The 27,531-nt window shown below is 42.2% G+C and overlaps 1 protein-coding gene across 4 annotated transcripts in view; it reads left to right on the plus strand.

Annotated features, from left to right (window-relative positions):
• The window catches only part of LOC108437497, a 72,528-nt gene extending 45,365 nt beyond the window's left edge, over positions 1–27,163 (plus strand). For 2 of the 4 annotated variants that reach the window (XM_017714627.2, XM_037544953.1), the window contains exons 40-63: positions 999–1,076; positions 3,161–3,264; positions 6,352–6,433; positions 6,522–6,659; positions 7,457–7,586; positions 8,085–8,230; positions 8,417–8,563; positions 9,717–9,830; positions 10,343–10,474; positions 10,722–10,880; positions 12,142–12,306; positions 13,515–13,677; positions 14,045–14,226; positions 15,258–15,350; positions 15,867–16,071; positions 17,171–17,358; positions 17,467–17,564; positions 18,060–18,244; positions 19,398–19,600; positions 19,965–20,127; positions 21,895–22,004; positions 22,794–22,913; positions 24,797–24,944; positions 26,751–27,163. In XM_017714627.2, the coding sequence (XP_017570116.2) occupies positions 999–1,076; positions 3,161–3,264; positions 6,352–6,433; positions 6,522–6,659; positions 7,457–7,586; positions 8,085–8,230; positions 8,417–8,563; positions 9,717–9,830; positions 10,343–10,474; positions 10,722–10,880; positions 12,142–12,306; positions 13,515–13,677; positions 14,045–14,226; positions 15,258–15,350; positions 15,867–16,071; positions 17,171–17,358; positions 17,467–17,564; positions 18,060–18,244; positions 19,398–19,600; positions 19,965–20,127; positions 21,895–22,004; positions 22,794–22,913; positions 24,797–24,944; positions 26,751–26,758 (3,261 nt within the window). In that variant the 3' untranslated portion in view covers positions 26,759–27,163. Of the gene's footprint in view, positions 1–998; positions 1,077–3,160; positions 3,265–6,351; positions 6,434–6,521; positions 6,660–7,456; positions 7,587–8,084; positions 8,231–8,416; positions 8,564–9,716; positions 9,831–10,342; positions 10,475–10,721; positions 10,881–12,141; positions 12,307–13,514; positions 13,678–14,044; positions 14,227–15,257; positions 15,351–15,866; positions 16,072–17,170; positions 17,359–17,466; positions 17,565–18,059; positions 18,245–19,397; positions 19,601–19,964; positions 20,128–21,894; positions 22,005–22,793; positions 22,914–24,796; positions 24,945–26,750 lie in introns of those variants that run through there. The other 2 variants (XM_037544950.1, XM_037544958.1) reach the window with 2 other exon arrangements.
• The last annotated feature ends 368 nt before the right edge of the window (positions 27,164–27,531 follow it).

The following is a 27,531-nucleotide window of genomic DNA, read 5'->3' on the forward strand; positions in this document are numbered from 1 at the left end:
CAAACATTCCAAATGTGGAAAATGATAAAACCCTATTCATAAAATTCATAAAAAAGCAATTATATATATATACATTTTCAAATGATGTGGAAAACTGAAAATCGAAAAAAACTGAACCATTTTTCTTTTGCTTGATATTTTGATATTTAAACTTCTAAATTTCTCAATTATACAACAGTTATTAACAATTAAGCATTTATACAGTTTCCCTTTCTCACTGCTTTAATAGGATATGTATTATTTGTGTGGTAATACATCATTAGCTAGGCATAGCAGTGGTAATCGGATAAACAAATTCCACTTATAAAGATCATTTTACCCCACTTAACCTTTAAAACCCTGGGTTGATTATATACTAAGGCTTATTATTTAGTAACTACGAGACTTCGATGCAAACTGGTCGAGCTATTCTTAGTTAATCGAAGTGTGTAATGAAACTTCAGGCCCAGGCTGTTTAAGGACTTAAGCTACACTATGTAATATTTGTAGAGACCTCTCTGGTGGAAATTGCTTCCGACCCCTTGCCCAAGTGGACGAATCTGATGAGTGCGCTAATGAGAGCTCAGTTAAAACTCTTTTCTGAGGATGTGAGTGAATCATCTACTGTCGTCATCACATCTTCACCAGTATAATGTTAATTTTGCATTTCAACATCAAGCCCAGTGTGGCCTTCTCCCAGTTAAGCCTTTTGAGACCCCACCCTGTTTGGCTCAAACACATTATTAAGGGCACATTACTCCATACTCCCTAATTGTGTTTGTCTTCGAAGTGTGTCCAGACTTTTGACTGGTAACGTATGTGTTACAAGTTCAAATCACTCACAACAATCACTTCTTGAAGCTTAAGCACGCATCACTTTAGTGGTTTTGCATGGTCAGCCTAGAGACCCTGGTGCTCTCGGGGTCTGTCGGCGTGTTATTGGAGGGAAATGCCTCTGATTCCACGCTCCTCTCCTACGAGGAAGACAAACTAATGGGAAAGACGGCTTGTTTTAACAGGTGAACTTCACAGGGGAGTTAAGCCCGGACCACCTGCTGGGCCTCTGCTACACACAGGCTCTGGACCAGTCGCTGCGGGTATGGGGGGTTCCTCTGATCACCGTTCTGTTGATTCGGAGGATTGATGCTGTTCAGTGCTCACTTCCTTCTTTTCATAATAATAACCTAAACACCAATAATAACCTAAAGACCAAAAGGTAAATACTCCAATATTTCATAGGGCTGCTGGGAATGATTACTGAATAAGCAATAAATAATAAAATATTTCAATTTAAATTATTAGTATATTTAATATAAATATTACTATAAATTATTTTATTGGAATATTGGTTGATTTTTTGCTCATAACAAAAACATGTAGCATGTCTGTTTTACTGAGGGGAGCTAAACCTGGACTGTATGTCATATATATTAAAAAAAAAAGTCAATGTGAATTAAAAATCATAACACGTTTTCCCTCCATATGGTATCAGGGAGGGTCTCTAAACTAGCCGAGCGCTTCATCCCCTTGGAATGATGAGGTTCTTGCTGACATTTTTGTCAAAGTTGATTATTCATATTTTCTAGCTTTCTAGCTTCTTTTTAAACTTTTTTTTATGTTATATACATTTATGCCTCCTTATCTAGAAAACCAAAAGTTTGTGTCTCCAAAGTCAAACCCTAACTTAGTCCTATATGGTTCTATCTTTGAGCCAATCAGCACTTTGAATTCACACAAGAGGACCAATCAGGTTCTGCTTCATTGTCAGGCCAGCGCTCTGCTCAGTGACGGCGGGAAAAGTTTATAAAACTTTATGAAACATGAAAGCATGTTGCTTCTTACAGCTCTTTAAAAAGTCGTATTGTCCTAAATGTTGTAAATATTAAGCTTTAAAGGTTATTAAATAGTGAACATTTGAATTAGTGGGCTCTTAATTACAACATAAACATTCATTTCATTCATTTATCCATCTTTTCTTTTTATTTTTCTCCCAAAATGAGAGAATTTGGCTCATTAGAGTCACATTTACTGATATAAAACTAAACCTCACACTGCCTTTAGACTGACCTGCTACACTTACTTGCTGGGACAGTTTATTACACTAGCTGGTTGCGGTGAAACCTAAAGGACACATAATCTAATGGTTCCTACCTAAAATTGACCTCTGCACTGGACAAAATATTTAGCCCTGACTTTGATATTTAATCTACCAGTTGATGCTCTTTTAAGAAAAGGATGAAACAAGAAATAAATGTGATTAAAAAAATAAACAATAAAAAGTAAGTGCCATAAAAATGTCATTGAAAGCAGTGAATTTAACTTTCTGACACATGTAAGCACTAATTTCTTTGTTTTAAAAACAGATTACGAGTACAAACTGTTTGTGTTCCTTGCTTCGTCAGATAGAACCTCATAATTCCAAGCAGAACGTGAGTTCTTAGGATTGGAATATTGATATGATATGATATGAATATGATATTATTAGTAGTAAAACGATTTGTCCTGCCCTCTGGTGCACAGTGACAGTCAAAACCTGTTTTAGAGGCAGTTAAAACCACATCCACGCTGAAAAGGGTTACACTACAGCAAAGAAAGTTGAGGTAGATAAGCACTGAGAGGCTCCTCAGCCTGAAGCTTAGGGTCCAGGTGCAGCCTCCTCCAGTTTTTGTGGTTTCTTTCTCCTGTTTGTGCTGTAAATGCGCTCAGACAGTGAGCTGACCATCATGGGAAAACCGGCTGGAGAGTCACAGTCATTTGCCAACCACCTTGTCTAATAAATAAACTTGGGCAGTAGCTGATCAGTGGCTGTGCCCCACATCATGCAGGTGTAGATGGATGGGCAAAACAATGAATGGCAATAACAACCAGAACTTATTAACCCCTTCAAATCCCAGACTTATTACATCCTAAGGCTTATTATTTAGTACCTACAGGGACTCCAATGCAAACTGGCTGAGCTATTCTTAGGTATAGAAGTGTGTAATAAAGCTTTGGGCCTGTCGGTGGGCTGTGGTTATTTAAAGAGTCAAATAATACATTGTATAGTGTAATTATGCACTTTTGAAATATGAGGCCTTCTGGATATCCATAATTATAATCCATATATATCCATTATTATGACTTCGCTTTTACATGTGGATACACAGAGCCAAACTAAGCCTTTCTCTATGTGCATTTGTAGGTGAAAATATGGGTCAATCTCACAGATTCCACTCGTGTTGAGCCAGAGAAACCAGAGACTTCATCGCTGGCATTCGAAATCCAGGGTCACCGCATTTCTTCCAGGTTCAGTACAAACACATCTGCTTTAATGAATATCACAGGAATCATTTACACAATTGTTCACTTATTCCAAATATAGTCAGACACGTTTTCACTGGAGCTACAAGTGTAATGTAGTAGTCTAGATTTCTTTTTGAGTTTACTTAACAACTGAACACAGTTTAAGACAAGTGTGATGTTGTCCTGCTCCCACCTTCTCCCACAAGGTCTCATCCTGCTCCCACCTGCCCCCGCAAGGTCTGATCCTGCTCCCACCTTCTCCTGTTAGGTCTGATCCTGCTTCCACCTTCTCCTGCTAGGTCTAATCCTGCTCCCACCTTCTCCTGCTAGGTCTGATCCTGCTCCCACCTTCTCCCGCTAGGTCTGATCCTGCTCCCACCTTCTCCCGCTAGGTCTGATCCTGCACCCACCTTCTCCCGCTAGGTCTGATCCTGCTCCCACCTTCTCCTGCTAGGTCTGATCCTGCTCCCACCTTCTCCCGCTAGGTCTGAACCTGCTCCCACCTTCTCCTGCTAGGTCTGATCCTGCTCCCACCTTCTCCTGCTAGGTCTGATCCTGCTCCCACCTTCTCCTGCTAGGTCTGATCCTGCTCCCACCTTCTCCCGCTAGGTCTGATCCTGCTCCCACCTTCTCTTTTTACAGCTACAGCTAACTCATTTCTCTTAACCTGCATCTTATAGCACAGTCAGCTTACTTAAAAACAGTGGTGGGCGAAGTACACAAATCATGTACCTGAGTTAAAGTAGAGATGCCCAAGGTGAAATATCACTCCATTAAAAGTAGAAGTTCCTCCCTTTAGACCTCCACTTGAGTAAAAGTAATAAAGTATTTGCCTTCAAATGTACTTAAGTATAAAGTAAAAGTACTAAAAGAGTAATTCCGGCTCTGATCTGGTCCTGTTATCATTTTTATAACCAGACTGGCTTCATGAACTCATTTCAGGTGAAAGTCCTCCAGCGTCTCTCTTGGTAAACCAGTCTTTTAATAGAACGTCATTAATTAGTGACGCTGGCGTCTATTAAAATGATCAGAAGCACAAAACACTGAAGGTAAACAGTTTCCATCAGGGAGAACCGAGTGGCTCTGAAATCACTTTTTACACACAAGCAAAGTTTCAGTTTCAGATTTATTTACAACTTAGTTCCAAGTTTAAGTTGAATAAAAACTGGCTTTAAACTCAGGATCACAGATGAGCTCCTTTACTATGTTGATCTGTAGGCGTCTGTTCATAAACATAAACCAGCCCAAACTCATTTACTATAAAATGAAATGGTGTTTGTAGAAATTCAGAAAAAAGCCGCGTCAGTCTCGACTGCATATGTGGACATATTTCTATATTGTGCTCTATTTACACAAAGTTAGGTTAGTTCATCATTTATGTTGAACAGACTCTCCCAAAGTTTTACGCTGCGCTGACGTTGAACCGCGTGCTGCACTGGGTCGGTCTGACCAACAGGTCAAAACCAGCTCTAAACAAAGTGACCGCTGGGCCCTGATTGGTGCTCTGGCTTTGCGCTTCTTTCGTTTTGACATGTTGCGTTTTTATAAACACAGAAACCAAAAGGAACCACAGATTTCTCAAAATGTAGGAGGGAAAAGTCGGATATTTGACTCTGAAATGTAGTGGAGTGAAAGGAAAAAGTCGCCCAGAAATGGAAAAACTTCAATAAGTTCAGATACACGAAAAAACTACTTAAGTACAGAAACTAATTACATTTACTTCATTACTGTCCACCACTGCTTAAAAATAGTAAATGTGGTTGTCTCTTCATGAGCTGAAGTAATTTCACACTGTAAAAGAATCTGCAGCTTTAAACTTTAAAAAGTTTCCAGGTTAACTTGACAACTTATTGAACTTTAAGTTGTAATACTGTATCAAGTTCACTGAACTCAACCTTTCCACTTACTTTTTTAAAAGCTGCGGAATGTTTTACAGGGCAGGGGTCTCGAACGTCCTCTCATCATGTGATCATGAGTTTGCATCCTGTAGACAACACAGCCCTGCATGGTAAAAAGAGGAATTAATACTCCGACCCATCCCCCCAGCCCCCTCCCCAGCCTGGGGCATCATGCGATAGGATAGAAATTAACAGGGACATTAATTAGGGGGGCAGTGTAACTAGTCAGCTCAACGTAATCTATTGTCTACTTGACTAAGATGCAGCGCTTAAAAAGTTAAAACTATCCCGCATGCAGGCGTGTAGCCAAGGGGTGGCTGGGGTGGCCAGTGCCACCCTAGTATGACGTTTGGCCTTTCTGACCATCCCAGGTATGTGCAGTGAGATATGCACTTTGCTGAGCAAGCAGATGAGTGAACAGTAGAACAGTAAAACCTTAACATTAGCTTTGTTCATTTAGCTTGAAGAAGCTGTTAATACTGGACTACTGTATAATACTGGAATACTGGCTCTACAATAGGGAATAGGAGTTATAGGCACCTGGACTGTTGGAAATGAAGGTTCTGTGCAGGTACATTTTTCGTTCATCAAGCTACAAACAATGTAAATGTTCCCTCGAAGGTACAGCAGTGGTTTTAAGGTCTGATTGTGAACCTTAAATCATTTTTTTCCAGGTGAAAAGTTGGTATTTGTACCTTTTCATAACCGAATGTTTTAAAACAGAACAGTAGAATATAAGCCGGGTGTGTGGAGTCAGTACAGCTTAGGAAATATCATTTCAGTGGATTATGGTTCAGTTATGATCCCTGAGTGACAACAGGCTTCCTGCCCCAGTGACGGCTTACTACCTTTTATACTGAGAGTGTACGTACATCTCGACATCAATATAGTGCAGTTTGTTATATGCTATGCTGTGGATCACATGATGTTAACCAATGACACAGCATTCAGCAGTAAAAGTGATGCACGGCCAGTGTATTTACACTGAGCCTTAATAAAAACAGGAATAAAATTGGTTTCTGTAAAAATGTGGTTAACCAGTTCATTTAAAAAGCAGGTATTTTAGTAATGTAGGCCTCAAATAAGCACATAAGAATGTTACTAGCTGCCTTCCAAGTTACAAGCTCCATACACACTTGCATAAAGCTGTCTTCACAAAATGTAACTCATATAGCTGTTGGTTTCATTTTAGCACCGGACTGAAGGTGGACGTTACCCACAACATCTCTTCTTTCCAACCGTATGTGCCATTGGTGTTTCATGCCAAGGCGCAGGTATGAAAAACCCAGATATTCCAGCTCTTTATTCGTGCTGACCTTATCTACAACAGGTCACTAATCTCATGCATTTGACTCCATACAGCTGAAATATCTGTCTTCTGCAGTCCAGGCAGCAACAGAGTCACTGATAGACAGTAACATGGTGTCTTTTGAAGGCCAGTTGGTCCGCACAAAGCTTGGATTCAAGCAGATATTAGACTTCTATCAGTCCTTACCACAGGTAAGCGACTGGCGTGTGGAAGCAGCTGTGACATACAGACATCCACAGATCATAATGACCATCTGATTGTTTCTATGCTCATTGTCCATTTTATCAGCACCACTTAGTTACCGTGTTCTTCAGTGGTCAGGCCCCCATGGACCCTCACAGAGCTACTATTTGGGTGGTGGATCATTCTCAGCACTGCAGTAACACTGACGTGGTGGTGGTGGTGGTGGTGGTGTGTTAGTGTGTGTTGCGCTGGTGTGAGTGAATCAGACACAGCAGTGTCCACTCACTGTCACCTTGTCAGTCCACCATGTAGATGGAAAGTCAGAGACGACAGCTCACCTGCTGCTGCACAGCTTGCATTGGTCATCCTCTAGTCCTTCATCAGTGGTCACGGGACGCTGCCCACAGGACGCTGTTGGCTAGATATTTTTGGTTGGTGGTCTGTTCTCAGTCAACTTCAGCAGCACTGCTGTGTCCGATCCACTCAGACCAGCGCAACACCCACTTACACACCATTGTAAGGTTTAATGCTGTTTAGCATTGCCTGCTTAAAGCATCACAAACCTGCCTCATCAAGGTGTTAAGTAATCTCAGATAGACTCACTTGTATGGTTTCTGGCACGTAATAACATTAAATATACAATATAGAAAATGGTTCATCATGACTACTGTCTGACGCATACTTGGAGCTGTATGACACACATCTCGGCTGAACGACCACGTTGTCTGTATGTTATTTATTCATATGTAGTGCCTGTACTCCCCTGCAGTCTTATGAATGTGTCTTGTAATTGTTGTGTATACAGCTGGCCTTACTTCCCAGCACTGTTTTAATAAGGACAGTGTATGCTGGGCACAATGGCTCACATCTTCTGACACACCACACAAAGTGGATGCATCAAGACTCAGCTGGACCTGCAGGATCTCAACAACAAGGTACTGTACACATAGACCTTATGTAAGCTGGGGTACTTTTACCTGGGAAGGTCATGTAATATACACTCACTGAGCACTTTATTAGGTATACCTCCTTGTTTCTACACTCACTGTCCACTTTATCAGCTCCACTTACTGTATAGCTGCACTCTGTAGATCTACAGTTACAGACTGTAATCCATCTGTTTCTCTCATACTTTGTTAAACTTGCCAATGGTCAGGATCCCCCACCCTAGCTATGCTGGACCTAGCTGTAAGCCTGAAGCCTGGCTTGTTGTAAGGAGTGGCTCTGGCCTACACAGTAAAATATTTCGGTCAGCACAATGCAGGCCAGTCTTTATGTCACATTGCTGATGCACCAATGTATTTTTAACTCAGAACAATACACGTGTAGCAACATAATCACTATACTTGTGTCCTGTCCATATATTGCGTGACCTGTGGCAATACAGTCACTATTTCTTAGTAAAAAAAAATGATGTGAACGTGCTTCCTCAGATGAAAGTGGTTCTCAGGCCAAAGGATGGAGGTTAGAGGTGAGACTGGAGAAGGAAGCTCACCGCAGACTGGCCAATGTGCTAGCTAGCTGGACTGGGAGTGGACACCAAGCACAGAACAAGAGCAGGAATGGACAATGGCCAGAGGTTAAGTTCTTCCTTACTCCTGTAAATATTGCAAACATTGCTTCATCTGTACTTCTATGCTTGAGTTTATGCTCTGTTTTTAGAGTTTTCATACGCTGCGTTTTGGATGTGCTAATGGACGTGAAATTGTTTGGCTGTGTATGTGTGTGTACGCATGTGTGTGTGTGTGTGTGTTTGTTTATGCAGATCAGAGCTACAGGATCATGGAGCTGTGTGGGCAGACAGACTGAAGCTGCGCTGGAGCTCCAACAGTCCTTCACATCAACTCTGTCCCACCTACAACTGCACACACTGTCACACAGCCTGGATCATGGACACGGCAACAACAATCAGGTATACACACACACACACACACACACGCACACACACACACACCCAACATGAACATAATGTTCTCAGAACTACAACTCATTAGTGTGTATATATATATATATATATATATATATATATACATGACAGTATTTGACTGAGGTAACCTTGAGCAAGGCACCTAACCCCAAACTGCTCCCTGTGCACTGTGGATAGGGCTGCCTACCGCTCCGGGCAAGTGTGCTCACTGCCCCCTAGTGTGTGTCTTCACTAGTGTGTGTATGTGGTATTTCACTGCACGGATGGGTTAAATGCAGATGTGAAATTTCTCCACTGTGGGACTAATAAGGCTCACTTAAATGGTCATAGTATAACCTTTATTTACCAAAACATCAAAAAAACTATACAGTGGCATACAAACGTTTGGACACCCCCTATCAGATATTTTGTTGATTGTGTAAAGAAATAAGCCGTGTAAAATAATAAAATAGTAATTGTGGCATGTGCAAGCATTTGGACACCGAGCTAAGTTTGTTCTTAGTAAAAGCCCTTTAGGCACACGTTACAGCGTGCAGCTGCTTTTTGTAGCCAGTTATAGGTCCTTCTGTTCTTGTTTTTCGGACGTTTCACTCACTCTTCCTTGCCCTCTTGCATGCAAATGTATGTTTAAGATCCGCCCATCAATTTTCAGTGATGCTCAAGTCAGGGTTCAGTGAGGGCCAGTCCAAAAGCTTGCATTGTTCTTGCATTGTATTTGGAGGCACTTTTAGGACTGCTGTCTAGTTGTAGGAGCCAGCTTCTTTTCCTCTTGTCAGACTTTTTTCTTCACTATGCCACATTTGCTTCCAAAACTTGCTGATATTTAGTGGAATCCATTCTTTCATCTACCCATGCAGTGTTTTTTTTCTGCCACTGGCTGCCACACAACCTAAAAACCACAATGGATCACTGCCCCTGCTTAACAGTTGACAAGGTGTTCCTTTCATCAAATGCTGCTCCAATACCTAATGATTGTTAATGACTGTGACCGAGTTAAATATTTATTTAATCAGTCTACGGTCAGCATACTTGCATTAGCAATTTGGAACATAATTAAAGTCAGAGGTCCAGTCTCTTTTGAAGGTTAAAATGCATATTTTGGTTGCTTTAAACTTTACATCCCTAATTTTGTCACTAGGTCCATCTCTCCTGGGATCATGGGACCCCTGCGAATCTGTCTGTGACTGTGAGTAAGCACAGGAGCTCTGAGTCCAGCAGGGGCCAGGCCTGTGTCTATTTCTCACCTGGACAGGTAAAGCATTTTTGCCCCAAAACATAGAAACAGTATTTTTGGTTATAGGTCTTATTGCGCAATACCTTTGTTATGCTTAGAATACTGTAAACGTACACAGTTCTGAGGTCAGTTTTGCCATCATTTTCACATTACAGCTTAGATTATAATACATGGTTGCTTTAGTGGATCGTGGATCAGTTCCGTTTGTCACTGATGAAATACTTTACTGATGACTGCCTGATGCTGTTAAAGTGCAATATAAACAAAAGAAGGTCAAATGTTTTTCGGCATGCATAACAGGTGTTTATGACAGTTAAACGAGCTTCTGAGGTCTAGACTCACTCTCAATGGAAATGAATGGAAGTTCTTTAACCCCATCAAACTGCAATGTGACCACACATCATCTGAATCAAATGAATTTCACTGAATCGTGTAGAATAGTTGCTAAGTAATTGATCTTGGGAAGGACAATCGAATAGTAAGCCTAATTGAGGGGTTTAGAACTGCATATTTGTGACTCTGCATCACAGATGCGGTCAGTGCTCCCTCTGGTGGACGCTCGAGGCTGCGTCTCAGTGGCCCAAGAAGGAAAATCCTCCTACTCACAAAACGCTGATCTCAAGTGGAATGACAAGAAAATCACACAGAGCCTGAAATACCAGGTAATTCAGACTGTTAGGTCATGGTACCTCATGAGAGTTATTCATTCTCTCACTGAGCACCTGGACTACTTCCGATCACTCACAACATTCCCTTTATTGTTTCATTTTTCATCTAAAGGAGGCCAAAAAGGGAAGAACAGGGCCCAACACACTTCAGATCCTAAGCTGATAGATTCTTTAGGTATGATGAAGTTTGCTGTGATGTGAAGACTCAAGCACTTTTGTGCGTTCTCGCTGCTTTGAACAGAGAGGATCCAGCGGAATGCACACTGTCCAGGTGGAGGTGGGAGTCCAGAATGTCTCTCCCAGTCCCTGCCCATCTCACACCTTCCTGTCTCAGATGCACACAAACCTCAAAGACTTTCTAGAGCACCATGTCGTCCTGGGGCTGTGTCCTCCACAACCAGTGAGTAGGCACAACTTTGTCCCTGTTAAATTACATTCCCCATTCACTTCATCAGAACCCCCTACCTTGTCCTGCTATGTTCTTCCCCACTAATGTAAACTAAGCTGACCACTGAAGTTGCTCCTCCCTAAGCCATTGACAATTCCTCAAAACAGTTCCCATCCCTAAACAATTCCAAACTTGAGACAGATTTAAGGTGGCAATACATTTAAGGCAGCTCTGAATTTAAGGTGGAAGTGAATTTAAGGTGGCACTGAATTTAACGTGGAACTGCATTTAGGTTCGCACTAAATCTAAGGTGGCAGTGAATTTAAGGTGGAACTGCATTTAATGTAGAACTAAATTTACGGTGGCACAGAATTTAAGGTGGCACAAAATTTAAGGTGGAACTCCATTTATGGTAGCACTAAATTAAAGTGGTACTGAATTTAAGGTAGAACTGCATTTACGGTGGCACAGAATTTAAGGTGGCACTAAATTTAAGGTGGAACTCCATTTATGGTACCACTAAATTAAAGTGGTACTGAATTTAAGGTAGAACTGCATTTAAGTTGGCGCAGAATTTAAGGTGGAACTCCCATTTTAGGGTGCACTGAATTTAAGGTGGAACTGCATTAAAGGTAGCACTAAATTTAAGGTGGAACTCCATTAAAGGTAGCACTAAATTTAAGGTGGAACTCCTTTTAAGTTGGCACTAAATTTAAGGTGGCACTGAATTTAAGATGTAACTACACTTAAGGTGGCACTGAATTTACAGAGTAAATGCCTGTTGGGATGGGATTAGTTTTACATGAGTAAGTGGGGTAATGTAATTATTATCAGCATTTCTTTGTGATTTTGGTCCTGTCCATGCGCCATGTCAGTCATTTTTATAGACTGTGCTCCTGATTCAGTAGAGATTCTAGTGGCTTTGCCTTTTGTAAAACAAGCCATAAAAAATTCATATCATATCCAGTGGAAAAGGGGTTTCATAAGTGTGGAGACACTTTAATAAACGTTTACTTGCAGCTAAAGTTGGTTCATGTTTGCCAGGTTCTTGTTCTGTTTTTTCCACCTTAAATAATGCAGCAATTATTACTTTAACAACAATGTAACTGCAGCACCAGTTGAGGTGGAATGGGAAAATCTAAATAAGAAGCTGGCGAATAGGAAGCCGCCTTTAGCTTTGTTGTTCTTTGTGGCTAAAATCAAGCTGATAGATAGATTTCAGAAGAAAATACTGCTCTTTTCAGCTTTGTAGTAATTACTGTGCTTCTCACAGGCTCTGTCTTGGTCTGGCTCTCACCGTGTAAACTCAGGAAAGGACCTGCTGTACAGCCGGACCGGTCTTTCAGTGTCTGGTCAGGCACTGCAGCACAGCACCTTCGTTCTGGCCCTCAGGAACGCCAGCAGCAGCCAACGCAGCAACTACTCCCTGCTCACTGAGGTCCACAGTTAGCCAGACAATTAATGCACGATCAGTGTTCAGTCTGGTCATACTAGTCTGAAAAATATGTGCTCAAACTTCTGCAGTTACATTTCATTTAGATGGTTTTTTATAGCTCATCTACAAGTTGGTTGATATCAAGGTTATGATCAAAGGGAATATAAAGAAATAGTTGATGAGTAATTACAATGGCAGAACTTTGGACACCAGACATATCTTGTCTGAAAAGGCAAAGTCCTTCTAAAATTCTTGATTGCATGTAGAAATGGACAGAAGTGCAGGTTAGTACACCAAATGTGTCTTGGCTAATCAACTACATTTGAGGTTTGGAAAAGAAAAATGTGTAAATCTGATTTTTCATAGAAAAATAGCTTTAAGTGTAGAAGAAGGGTTATGTTGAAATAAACTGATACTAAAAGCTGGACTAGGTGATTTTGTAGAAACCAGAACTGAAAAAAATACCACCCCACCCATTTCATAGGGAAGATTTCTACCACTACCCCTTGTAAGTCAGTTCCAAGGGGCAAGGTGACACTTGAAAACAAGGGGAAGGGTAAAAATGCATATGTTGGACTAATACATACTGTAGCTGAATAAGTAGCTATGCTTCATTGGCTACATAATTCAGGAAAATAACAAATTCCTCTATAAACATAAGAAACCAGATAATTACCAGTCCAACAGAAAATGAGCAGTTGTTGTATCTCAAGAAATATAACACAAAATGTTTCTAATATAAATCACCTACTCCACCTTTAATTGAATATTTAAGGCAACAAGAGCCTCAACAGCGGAGCATCCAAATAAAGTGTCACCACAAATTCTTGTTTGAAAGAAACAGAAACTGGTGGGTTGGAGTTTTACATCCAGAGGAATGTGACTTTGATGACCATGATATAATCAGGAGTTAAACTGGGCCAGAGCTCACCATTGGTTTATGAGTGGTCCAGTGATGTGATGGAAATAATATTATTAATATTTATTTAATTAATTAACTTATGAATAATTATCAATATAATCTTAGTTCAGATATTTGAACTATGTGATGTGATAAATGACAGACATACATTTAAGTGCACGCCTGTATCCAGTTTTAATCTCCAGTGTCAATGCTCAACACTGCCTATAGGGCTCACTCAGCCCATATCCCAGTTTACGCACTACAGAGTGCATGATGACAAAGTATATCTGTGCTGTGTGTATTGCAGTGGAAGTTTGGTAACTGGAGCGTTGAGCTTGGGGGCAGTGGACATTCCTCAGGCAGGAGCACAGGAATACAGGTTCAGGCCAATTTGGACCGCTCTGAGCTCTTCTGGCTGCAGGCTGCGCTGGGCAAACGCTGCTTACAGGCTGCTGCTGGACACGATAGCGGTCAGTTTACACTGGAATTCTTTTTTTTGCCTGCCAGGAATAATGTATTCATATACAAAGGAGTCTGATTAAATGTATGTTGTATGATGTTCATAATCAGCATACTGTATGTAAATGCTAAGTGCTATAAATATGTAAAAAGAATAGTAATACATAAATAGTTGAGTTGATGCCTACATATGAATTTATTCCTTAAAAAAAAGATCAATCATTAAATGATGTGCTTTGTTGAAAGTGGAATTACGGGAATGTGGTTTGATGTTAATGCGACTGAGCAAAATAGTTATGTTGCTGTTTGGGTGGATCTGAAGAGCCAGTAAGACTATTGAGCCCATAAAATGAGCCTTCGTTACACGTCCTCTCTCAGACTCGTCTGACGACCTCAGGACCAGCCTCTGCTTGGAAGGACGGCACTGGCTGACCCTCAAGGCCCAAAGGGGAGGAAGTGGCATTGAGAATGAGACTCTAGCACTCATCTCCATGGGCATAGCCAATCACAGCCTTATCTTCCAGGCCGAAGGGTGTGAGGAGTGCTTACAGGCGACAGAGGTGAGCCGAATAAAGGTAGAAAGATTGCTCGTCAAACGTTTGGAGACCTAGATTTCCCTTTTTTTAAAATTACAAATGATTGATTTCTTTATCTAACACTAATTCACAGTTTAAACAGAAGGCAGTTGAAATCGTGCCTGAGAAAGATCCACCACCCTGCTCTGTGAGGGTCCATGGGGGTCCTGAACACTGAAGAGCAGGGTAAAAGGGGGCTAAGAAAGTATCAGAGGAACAGATGGACTACGGTCTGTAACTGTAGAACTACAAAGTGCTCCTATGGAGTAAGCCGATAAAATGGACAATGAGTGTAGAAACAAGAAGGTGCTCGTGAGTGTTCATTTCTTCTTTTTGCAAATTTTATGTGTATCAACATTACATGATTATTAACTAATTACACCAACAGTAGGGTCTACCATGGCCACCACATTGAAAAGGTTCTGGCTACATCCCTGCGCTGGGTATGATATTAATAACTAGCAATGCAGCATATATTCATATTATCTGTCTGCGTATTAACAGACATGTGCCAAAACATAGCCGATATATTTAGCAAACAGCTGCTTTTTATTGCAGAACTTAGCAGGTACAGTTTCTCCCATAACTGAGAATTAACAGTGCATACCGATCATTACGCAGTCATGGGGGCGTCATGGGGCAGTCGTGGGCTGGAGGTTAGGGAGCTGGCCTTGTGACCGGAAGGTTGCCGGTTCGATCCCCAGCACCGACAGTCCATGACTGAGGTGTCCTTGAGCAAGACACCTAACCCCCAATTGCTCTCCGGGCGCCATGGATAGGGCTGCCCACCGCTCCGGGCAAGTGTGTATGTGGTGTTTCACTTCACGGATGGGTTACATGCGGAGGTGGAATTTCTCCGGTTGTGGGATTAAAAAAGTATCAATTAACTTACTCAGAAAATGGGAAGGCCTGGTGTTCCCAAACTTTTGATGAACAGCGTACCATCCATATATCTGCCATATCCCCCCATAAATGCCACATTTTCTCATTTCTGACCCAAAGCACTTTCTCCGCAGGCACGGCTCCAGCAGCTGGGCTCACACGTGAAGAGGAAGCTGCTGGACAGAGTTCAAAGACTGCATAATCTTCTGCTGGACTTCAGGAGACAGGTTAGTGGGAAACACTCACAAGAAGCATGAAAACTATGTTCACTAGTCTTCAAGATTCACTGGCTATTTGGAAAGCTTTTCTGGGTTATACAATGACTGTAACCCACTTTTTTCATATAAAAATAAATACGTGTGAGATGCGGCTGTGCAGTGAAACACCCACACACACACACACACACACACACACACACACTAGGGGGCAGTGGGCAGCCCTGTCCACGGCACCCGGGAAGCAGTTGGGGGTTAGGTGCCTTGCTCAAGGGCATTTCAGTCATGGACTATCAGCTTAGGGGATCGAACTGGCAACCTTCCGGTCACAGGGCTGGTTCCCTAACCTCCAGCCCATGACTGCCCCTAAAATATGGATTGAATCGTCACCTTTTGACCGATTTCTACGCTTGTTTCTGTGAGCTATGAAGTGAAATTGCAGTGTTTATTGTCGCTGATAACTGTAACTGTTCTATGGCTAAGAGAGTTGTGGAGGAAGCATGTGACATGGATCTGATATGTGTGCAGGCGGGAGGCAGTGTGGCCTTACACGAATTGAGTGACTGGCCGCTGCGACTGACCCAGAGGGTCGAGAAGCTGCTGCTGCAGAGAGCAGCCGTCCCATGGAGCGTCTGGACCAACGGCTCTCTCCGTCACACACTGACCCACAGCCTGCCGCAAACACTCCACTTCTTACACCATATGTCTCAGCTGGTCCAGCAGGAGCTCAGGAGTGAGTAGAGCCCGTGGAACTCACTCGTTCCCAAGCCTGGTTCTGCACAATTTGACAATTTGCCTGCAATTTTCTTTCAATAAAATGTTAAAACACAATTTGAGTTGAATAAATCATCATTAAAATCATTAAAGTCACAACGATTGTTAATTAAAACATCATTTTGAGAGTTTATGGGTCAGTTTCCTTGACCTAGAATAAGCTTAACCCCTTAAACTTCAGGTTGTCCACATAGAAGATTGGCATTTTGATGTATGTCAAGGGTGGGTCACTACTGAAAGACTGACAGTCTTGGATTAGCCCCATTACTGTTCATTCCTCATGGCTATAGACCAATAATATGGTTTATTATTACTGACCTTTGTCTACCTATTAAAGTGATCAAACTGGGTTGCTTTGGATTTAAGTATCTGCCAAGCTCCATAGATGAGATTAGATTAGACCCTTAATTTCACCTCCGCATTTAATCCATCTGTGCAGTGAGAAGAACCCCTTTCATACACATCCACATCATAAGGCTTATTAATCAGTAATAATAAACCTTATTATTAATTTATAGCCATGAGGAATGGAAGGTAATGGGACTAATCCAAGACTAAAAAGGCTTTTCAATGGTGACTCACCCTTGACATACATCAAGAAGTATCAAGACACCTGCTTGTCAAGCACTTTTTACAAAATTATTAGCAAATTTGCCCCTGAATCTGGTGAGTTGGAGTGGGGGGAAGCAGCTTAACTGCCCAGCGCTGTGGCCCTATGGGCCTTTGACACACCCGAGGTCTTAAGTCTGACGTCTTATCCAAGCTGCTTAGTCACCATGACAACTTCAGTTAAGACTGAATTAAGGACAGAAGCTAGTTTCTCAGTTAATAAACAAAATAGAACTTCTATTTTTACTGTTTTCCCTCTAGCTGGAACTCTTTCCATCAGGCATTTTTTCCTCTTGGGCCTCCAGAGGTGGACAGCTGTGGAATTGCTGGGACTCAAACACATAAACTGAACACTTGATGATGACACTATATTTTTCTGCAAATGAACGAGCGCATATTTGTGAGTTTATGCTTGTGTGGTGAAGTTATGAGGACTCTTTTACCCGCAGAACCGCTGGCCACACTGGCTGGAGCTTACCACGATGTGACAGGAGAGCGCCTGGACACTGCATGGCAGCAGGGCCTGGAGCTGTGGCGCAGAGAGTTGGAAGAGCTGCTGCCTGCCATCCTGCACAACCACCAGCTGAGGGGGCCATCCCTGACCGCTGTCCATACCACGATCGCCGCACTGGACATGGTGAGACAGAGGCCATTCATATCATTCATAACTCCAGTTAGACTTCTCACTGAGCGGTACGAGTAACAGAGGATGTGTGAAAGAGTTATGTGGTGCCCTCTTCTCCAGGTCAGCCAGCAGACAGTCCACTGGGCCGAGGCCAGGTTGGCTGCAGCGTTAGTGGGGATTCGGAGGCAGCTAGCCTACATGTACAAGTTCTCCAAAAGGTGGGTTTGCAAATCAGGGCTAAAATGGCTCGTTTCAACACCTTTTGTTGCAAGATAATTAGGTTGTGATCTCACGATGACATCATGAGTTATCTTGAGATTACAAGAGAGTTGACATCATCAGTGAATTGCAATGACATTCTAAATCAGGGGTGTTGGACTGCGTTTCTTCTGGGACACAGCTCTGCAGAGTTTAGCAAGGTCATTATGAGCTGAAGTCAGAACGCTAATCTCTGCCAGGCTTTGGCCTTGAAGGAGCCCAGTTTGGCACCACTGGTCTAAATAATAATAAAATTTATTACTAATAAATATCAATAAATACGGGTAGTTGTTAGAGCTATCCACGCTTAGATCCAAGTACAGCCTCCGCATGGCGGGATTATACAGCGCTACAACTCAGCGTCCCAAAGTAAACAGTGAGAAGTGCGTTCCTCATATAGATTCAAAACAGTTCATACAAGTTGTCATGTCCTAATTGGCTGTGTGTCTCTGCAGTAGCGAGGAAGTGAGACTGAGGCTACGTCTGCCACAGACTCCCTGGCCAAAGGGCTCAGTATCCGGGGTGGTGGAGGTTCTACTGGAGGAATTCCTGCTGAAGCCCCTCCTAGCACTGAACTCAGCCAGCCTCACTGCGGAACTCTACAGGATTAAGAGGAGGTTAATGGATAGTCCATTCAACCGTGAGTCTCTGGATTTGAGGGATTTGAGGGATCCTCTGAGGGATTTTAACAGTCAGCCTATGATGGGGTGGAATTTTTAACCAGGCATGTCTTTAGGATGTGAACGGTCCTATCAGTATCCTAACTGCACTGACCATTGCAGACCATAGGAGGAAAAGTCTTAAACAGTGGAGTTTATGTAGAACTGCTAATTCACAGTAATTGGTGGTCACTATAGCAACACAGACAACATGCCAAGCTAGCAGCTAACGAAACGGCAAAGAGAGAGATTTAAGACAAACATTGATAATTTGGAGAAAAATGGACTTATTTGCGTTTATAATCACTCCAGCTGGTTTCCTGATACGTTTAATCTGCAATGAGAAACTTCAAATACTAAAACATCACAAAGCTCAAGTCAGCTTCCTGTTCGAATTTTCCCGCTCCACCTTAAATGGTGCCGCAGATACATTCTGGTGCCTCTGGCACCAATTAAGGTGGAACAGGAATATATTGAAAAGAAGCTGGCAACTGAGAAGCGACTTCCGCCTCGTAAAAAATCAAACGTTGAGAGACATTTTACAAGAAACTTCTACTTTTGAGGAAAAGTTTCCTGCCAGAGATGTGAGAAACTTTGTCATACACAAAGTAGCTAAACAGAGACGTAGAAGGCCTAGTAAGCACGTGTAGCAATACTTCACAAAGTGTAATGGAAAGACTGAGCTTTGAAACAGGTGGTTAATGAGAAACAGCTGTCCGTAATCAGAACGCTGGTGATCTGGAGCGGAGATGATTGGTGGAGCGGTGTGGTGTGATTGTCACATGACTCTCAGAGGGATCCTGGGAGTTTGAGTTCTCAGTGGACTCTGTACTCGGTTCAGGGTCTTGTAGTGTGTCGGAGGGATGTGTGACAGAAACCCTGCACTGTTGCCTTCAACTTGCTTATTAGGAGCTGAATTCATGTTTCAGGAAAGCAGTTTTGGGACAATGTTTATTGTAAAAATAAAAAAGCCATTCGTAAACAGATTCATTGGAAACTGAACTGAACTGATGCCACTTGAACTCTGCGTGGTTAATCTGGTCACTCACTGTTTTCCATTCTTTTGTACTCATTTGAGTTTGTGAATTCATTATTTTAGACCACTTTCCCTGATAAATCTCACCCCCTGTCTAGATCAAGCTATTCTGGTAGCAGATAAATTTGCAGTATCGTTTGATGGACACCTGTTGGAGCTCCCAGCTTCCTGCGATCTTATCTTGGCAGCTGATGTCCAAAGTAACACCTTCACCATCGCTCTCAAAGCTAGCAGGCCAAAACAGCGCTCTCTAGTGGTGCAGCTGAAAAACACCACTGTTATAATCCATCCCAATGAACAGGTATGTGTGCAAAATAAAGCTTTATTCTGTGTAATAAATGTCCACTCATCTGTCACTTTATTAGGAACCTCTTCCCTTGTAGCTTCATTTTGCGGGTGTTCAGTTAGGGACTGTATCTGTTGATATACTGTATTAGCCATACTCATTGGCCCGTCAACAATGGTCAATTTCTGACCACAGAGTCAGTGTCACTGCTGAGAATGGTCAACCACATGAATAATACCTGGTCATCAGATTTGGGCTACAGTATGTAATTGTACACCTATATAGTGGACCTGTAAAGTACGTGGAGCTCAAGTGGACAGTGAGTTGAAGTACAAAGTAGCTGTTTTGAATAAACCGGACTCTAATCTTCTGTTATCAGGTGGAAGTTGACTGCCGCAATATACATCCACCCTTCACTAACCCCGATGTGGCCATAATGAGGGAGCTGAATCTACTAACAGTGTCTAATAGAAGAGGATTGTCGGTGTCATGTGACCCCTATCTGAACGTGTGCAGTGTAACGCTGGATGGCTGGCTCCATGGTAAGATGGCTACCTGTTGTTATGTTCCTCTGGACAGTTAGCGACTTAGTTCATGCTTACCTTGCACCATATCAAATCTCAATCAAAACTACAACTGCATGGAATAATATACGGAATATTAGACGAGTGTGGAATATTAAATAAACATTATTATGATGGTCACCATCTGCTTTATTAGCCCTCTGGGGCCTAAGGGCATCTCAGTGTTTGCGTATCCTCCCAAAATCGCCTTTAAAGGCACTTACATGTCAAAACACACCAATATCTGGGAATGAAAGAGCGACTCTACAGATTCAGGAAATGTTTGAACTATATTTCTTGCATTATCACAAAGATAGACTAACATATATAGAAACACTGAGAATATTTGATGCACAGGCACCTAGAAGGTTATACTATATACGTGTACAGTTGCAGACAGTTACCCTAACCCTAACCCTAGACTGTAGCCTAGTGCATGTGTGTCAGGCTCCAGTCCTCGTGGGCCAAAACACTGCAGACTTCAGACCTCATTAAACACACCTGATTCAGATCATCAGCTCATTAGCAAGGCCTTCATGAACTGAAGCGTTAGATGAGGGTAAACGCTAATATCCGTGGTACTTTGGTATGGATGGTCCCCAGTTTGACCTGCCTGGCCTAGTGGATGCCTGACCTTTTTAGAGCCTTATGTGCAGTTTTACTTGCTGCCCCATCCCATCCACAATGCAACTTTCTTATTGATTGTCCATACTATGGGTATTCCGGAGTGCAACATAAAGAATAAGGAAAATTTGAAGCAATCAAAGCAATGTAGAAGATTGGGAATGTGGCATCAGACCGCAGCCAGTAAACGTGATTTAATGCTGGAGGGTAGTGGGTGCACACATAACTTGCATAATCTGAGGAGCTTCTGTAAGTTGCCACCCTAGGTAATATGCCTGGAACCTCCTTCTGGTGTTGTGCACAGTTTGTCAACCACCTTCCACCTCCTTGCAAGGCAGTCGTGGGCTAGAGGTTAGGGAACTGGCCCTGTGACCAGAAGGTTGCTGGCAGCGCTGACAGTACATGACTGAGGTGTCCTTGAGCAAGACTCCTAACCCCCAATGCTGTGGATAGGGCTGCCCACTGCTCTGGGCTCTGTGTGTGTGTGTGTGTGTGTGCTTGCTCACTGGTGTGTATGTGGTGTTTCACTTCACTCAATGTGGAGGTGAAATTTCCCTGTTGTGGGACTAATAAGGGTCTCTTTAACTTCAGAACCCCTGTTGACCAGATGTTACTCAGACTGTACGTTAGCAAGGTGCAGCTACAAATTAGGACTTCATCATAAAGTGACTGGTGAGTGTTTTATTTACAGTGCAAAACAACTAAACCATAATGGTTGGTTTGGGGAGAAAAAGACAACAAAACGTGGTTCCCTATGGAAAAAAGCTCACAGCTGGGGTCACTGGCTTCCATGTTTTATTCAACATGTTATACGATGATGTACCAGGCACGTCAAACTGGGGAACTTCCATCCAAAGTTCAGTTCATGAAGGCCTTGCTAATGAGCTGATGAGCTGAATCCGGTGTGTTTAATGAGATGCTGAAGTCTGCAGTGTTTTGGCCCGCGAGGACTGGAGCCTGACATGGGTGCTATACCATCACATGCACTGTGATCTAGGTCAGCCAGTCTTTCCGGCTGTCATAAACAATCGGGTGCCTTTATCTTTCTACACGTCTTGACAAGCCTCTTAAGTTCAGTTGCACATCATCGTCTAGCTCATTCTATTGTCTTGGTGCCATTAGGGATGGCCAGCGGACTTCTTGGCACCAATGACAACGAGGCCGGGAATGAATATCCTTTGCCGGACGGCTCCCAGGCCCAGAGCTTGGCTGGATTCACTGACGACTGGCAGGTAGGAGTCTGTTTAATGAACACCACAGATGTTTAGCACATGAGACTGAGGGGCAGCCAGAAAGAGTGGCCATATGGCATTCCACTTCCACTCTGTGGTGTTTCCAAGAGGCGATTACAAGCCGTGAGTCATGTTTCTACTGCTGAAGCAATCAGTCTCGGTCCACTGTTCCATTATAGCCATGTTTTCTGATGTCTAATTTTGTGCATTGTTTAATCTAATGCAACTAAACCGTTTAAAGCGGTATCACGCAGAGATCCATTTCCATGTCGTTTTGCTATTTTTTGTGTTTAAAAACTGAATACCAGAGAGTATTTCACAAAGCAGCTTTTCTCGATCAGATGGGTAATTTAAGCCAAAAGTGAGATTTACTGTTTTCCCCTCACCCTAGATTCGCATGATCGGCCAAGGCACGCTTAGTGTCCAAAGTCTTCTTGGTTAGTTTTCCCTGGGGGCTACCAAGCTTATGTAGAGCTCATGTGGTAGAAAAAGAAGGGTATAGCCACCATTTAGCCCTGTGCAAATGGCATTAGCCTCACATCTAAAGAAGTGAAAGAATAAAGAAGGAAACTTTTATTGATTAACCACCAAACTTGGAGGCTTGGCTTGCCTCCTCATTCATCCTAATGGGAATCTATTTGATTTTTGGTCGAGCCATAGCTTGAGCTCTTTATACGCAAGTATATGGACAGGAGGCTTTAGTGTGGGAGTCATTTGCCCAGTGGTAGCCTACATGTAAGGTATGTATAACAACACAAGCTTAAGTCATGGCTGTGTGTTTTGCTCTAGGCCAGTTCCAGCTGCAACAGTACCAGATCTGGGACCTGCCAGAAATGGACCACAGTGGTTCCATCCTGCACACTCCTCTTCTCCTCCTTCACTTCTCCCCTCAGCCCCTGTTTCAGAGTGGTAACTATCAGCCTCTCCTAGTAGCTGTTAAATGGCATTTGATCCAAGTGCAACACCTCCTTGTTTCTATACTCATTGTCCATTTTATCAGCTCCACTGACCATGTAGTTCTACAGTTACAGACTGTAGTCCATCTGTTTCTCTGCATACTTTATTACCCTGTTCTTCAGTGGTCAGGACCACCACAGGACTGAATAAGACAGCTGTGCTGCTGGAGCACTGGAACATTCTGCCCACTGACTGTCCACTCTGTTAGACAGTCCTACCTTGTTGATCCACCTTGTAAAATTCAGAGACGACAGCTCATCTGTTGATGCAGTTTGTGTTGGTCATCCTCTAGTCCTTCATCAGTGGTCACAGGACGCTGTTGGCTGGATATTTTTGGTTGGTGGACTATTCTCAGTCCAGCAGCGACACTGAGGTGTTTAAAACTCCAGCAGCCCTGCTGTGTCTGATCCACTCGTACCAGCGTGACACACACCACCACCATGTCAGTACCACCGCAGCGCTGAGAGTGGACAGTTTTAGAATATACAACATACACTTAACATCTGACCTACTTCATCAGAAACAGTTATGTTGTGCTTCTATTAACTGGCCACTTTATTCACTTACAGGTCACTATATAATTGTACAGTTACAGACTGTAGCCCATCTATTGCTGCACAGTTTAACACCCCCTGTACACCTTTCATCACTGGTCAGGTTCAGACCAAAGGACCGCTTGTTGAGCAGATGTTATCTGGGTGGTTGATCGTTATCAGTGCAGCAGTGACTGACCTTATAATGCATGGGCTGGTATCACAGCGGTGCCAAGAGCAGCTCTGTGGTCAGAAACTGACCCCTGATGAAGGCTAGAGCAGTGATTCTCAAACCAGGCCTGAGGGCCCTTCAGGTGCTCTTGAAAGCATAGGGATGGAGTGAATATTGCACAGCAAGGTGGAGCTACAAGGCAGAGGTATCTAATCAACTGAATATCAGTATAGGATTAGTAATACAGTCATTTATGGGTCAGTAACAAAGTTTTAAAAATCGTAGTAATAATATGCATTTTTATACATCCATATACATTTTAGATCTTAAGAATATTTAGTGTTATTAAAGCTTGTAAGTAACTATTTCAGTTATTAGAACTGCTGTTCAGGTTGCCCCATTTAACATTTACTAGTTGTGCCTGACTTTTCATACTAATTTCAAATGAAACGTTTATCTACTTAGACATTCTTAGAAACCTTAGTCCTCGAACTTGAATTTATACATTTTTTTTTCCAAATAAATAAATATTATTAATGACAATTCCACATTTTCATGTTTTGTTCTGAGGTCTGACCACCTGACATGATAAACTGAGCCATTCTAACCATGACTCAAACATTTTTCCCCAAAATTTGACCTTGGCATTGCATCATAAGGCATGTCGAAACATGTAAAAGCATGTCAAAATAAAAGTCCTTTGTTTTTGGCTGACATTTGAGAAAATTTTCCGAGGAGGTACTTCTAAAGTTTTACATCACGGTTTTTATTTTAAAGTTTTCGTACATAAAATCATGTCAAACTAGAATTTTATATGACTACATTAACTTTTTTCAGTTTACTCAATCAGCATATATGGCTGGACGGTGCACCAATTGACTTTTGGAGGCAAAAAAAATTATATAAATAAATAAATAAAATGATTGGTATATAGATTCACTGAAAATTGTTTCATATTAAAGAGGTGTTGTTGAATAATTCAATATATTTACGTATTTATTAAATTATTTTTGGGGAAGTTTAGGAAGTTGGACACAAAAAATGCAGGTGAGTAACCCTCAGGTCACCGTCTGTGGTGTATTCTGTTATTTAGTGATGTTAACTCATCATGTCCTTTCTCTCATTCTCAGATAGACCCCGAGCAGTTCCTTGCAGTGTGTGAACAAAGACGCTGTGACTCTGTAGATGCGTCCGGAACTTCTCCCTGCAGGCTGGCTTTAGCCTACGTTCACTTGTGCCATAGAAACTACGTTTCTCTGGAGTTGCCCATACAGTGTGGTTAGTATCCTACTTACCCTCCAGGGCCATTTATAGCCGTTTGTGTGTGTGTATATGTGTGAATGCAGTACACTCACTTTCCACTTGATCAGAAACCCTGACCTTGTATTTCCACTCATCGGTCCCTTTATGAGCTCCACCAACCCTACTGCACCACTACTTGGACAATTACCTGTAGCCCTTCTGTTACTATGAGCAATATGTCCGTCAGCCTCTACCTTGTTCCTCATTAGCCAGTTTCTGACCACAGGACAGCTTGTAGAGTGATGGATCATTCTAACACTGCGGTGACACGGACATTGTAGTGGGACACCTTACTATTCACCTACTGGGAGTGGTCTACCACCCAGAAATATCCGGCTAAGAATGGGTTCCAAGAGGGCTGGCACTAACGTTTTCATCATACGTAGCCTGAGCGACACTCAGCCCCAACAAAACATTTCTTTAACCCTCTATTGCATGATGTTGCCTCAGGGCAACAACCATTGTTCACACTTTACAATAGCATTATACATATTTAACAACAATATAGGGTTAACCATAAAGAGCACAGTAGGCAAAGTAAGTCAATAAAAATCATGTATCTGATCATACTATCTCTTAGTGGGCACTTCTAAACCTCTTTTCTAAAATTTTTAGTGCAGAAAACTGTTTGTTGCCTAGAAGCAACGTTGTGCAACAGCGAAATGGATTTAGTACGTCACAAGTCAGATCCACTTCAGGCAACGAGGATCTATATCATTTCGTCCCATTGTTGAACAAGGTTGCCATAAGGCAACATACACCAAATGGACCACTACACAGATTATTATTTACAGAAACTGTGGCCAGGCTGAACACCCTGTTGTGTTCTGTAAGCAGCTAAGGGTGTCTTCTAACATCTTCAATTGTTGCATACACCAAGCTGCATCAGCTGCATGTGTAAAGGACTGTATTTGTCCTTCAGCCCAGAAACCGCAGCAAAACATTGTGCAACATTTTGAGATTGAACATGCTAGAAGTCCAGTGCCATCAAGTGGGTACCTATGTGATGTGCATTGTAACTACAGTAAGCACTATTCGGCTGTGTCTACATTCACTTAGCTGTTTAATCAGAACACGACTAGCTAGATTTCTGGACTCGCTGTGTCAAAGCTGTGTCTGTTGATGACCACAGGTGATTGTTCAGTCATTGTAGCGCCAAAATAATGTTATTTTAGAAAACATTTACAGTGAATTTCCGGATATAACTGCCCACAAATACTGTAGTTTGTAGCTCCTAAGAGATTTGCCATAAGCCATGACTGCAGTAGGCTACATTAGCAGATACAGATACCTGTTAAACCTCTGTAAAGCCCCCAGGAGGTGGGTCGTTTAACCCTAACCGTGTGCTTGATCTAGACACCTGCCATCTAGACGTTCATTCATTTTTGGGATCAGTTTCTGAGCTGCTGTGCTTGTATTAGTAGAGCTACAGCTGAAACACAGCTAGTGTGTTTAGTGACATGAATGGTGGCCCTTAGGTTGTTGCTGGGGGAGTGGGAGCGCACATTACGTTGCAGTGCATGCTGGGGACTGTAGTGCAGTGGATTGTGAAACAGGTTCATCAGTCAGACAGGAATGTGCTGAGGGCCTGATCTGGCCCACAGACCTTGTGTTTGACATACGGGGTCTGGAGGATGCCTAACGCAAAGTGTTTATCACCAAATGAGCTACCGTCTATAACTGAACCCCAGCAAGGTGGAGCTTCTTATTAAGTGGCCAGTGAGTGTAGAACAGGATAAGAAATGTTACCAATATGCAATTTTCTTTTTTTTTTATTGTTAGCAACATAAGGCCGCTGTGAAGCACTGGCCTCAGCTGAACATGACGTACCCACTGACCAGAGCTATTTCAGGTGGCAGGAGCCACATTCACATTTTGCTACTTTGCAATTGATCTGTTTCATGGAATTTTGTATTTGGTTTTTTGTTTGTTGTTGTTGTTTTTTTTTACATTTTATTGTAAACTTGTATCCACAAGTTTACTTGTAGACCACAGTAATGACTTTTAAAGTACACTGCCTTCTAACCTTCTAAATCTACTACATATTTAAGACAAATTTCAAGAGCTAAAGTCAGTAACACTTTCTATGAATGTCACGATTGTAAGCGTCTATAAACACATTCATAACGTGTTATAATGTATTCATAAAGCGTCGTAGCCATGGCAATATTTATAAAAATGCATTACACGTTATAGCCATGCTTATTGTGCATTATGAATTGTTAACATAACGCATTATAAGTACTGTTCATAAATTATAAGAGCTCATAACTTGTATTTGTCCACTCTAAGTAAAGTGAAGCGTACTGGACTAAAGTTAGTCCAGGGTTAAGACTGAGGCTTCAAGTTGAAGTATTTACTGAAGGATTTACTGAAACACTAAAACATCCACAGTAAAACTCATTACAGGCTTCAGATGTCAGAGTTTAAACTAGAGCTGCCGTCAGTGTTTTACCCAATGAGGGAAAGTCAATGTACACCACTGTTAATGTGCACCACCGTTAGCCTGGCACTAACTTAACACTGCATATCCAATAGAATGCTAGCAGAAATGAGCCTTACT

The sequence above is a fragment of the Pygocentrus nattereri genome, chromosome 2, assembly GCF_015220715.1.
Source record: "Pygocentrus nattereri isolate fPygNat1 chromosome 2, fPygNat1.pri, whole genome shotgun sequence".
NCBI classification, from domain to species: domain Eukaryota; kingdom Metazoa; phylum Chordata; class Actinopteri; order Characiformes; family Serrasalmidae; genus Pygocentrus; species Pygocentrus nattereri.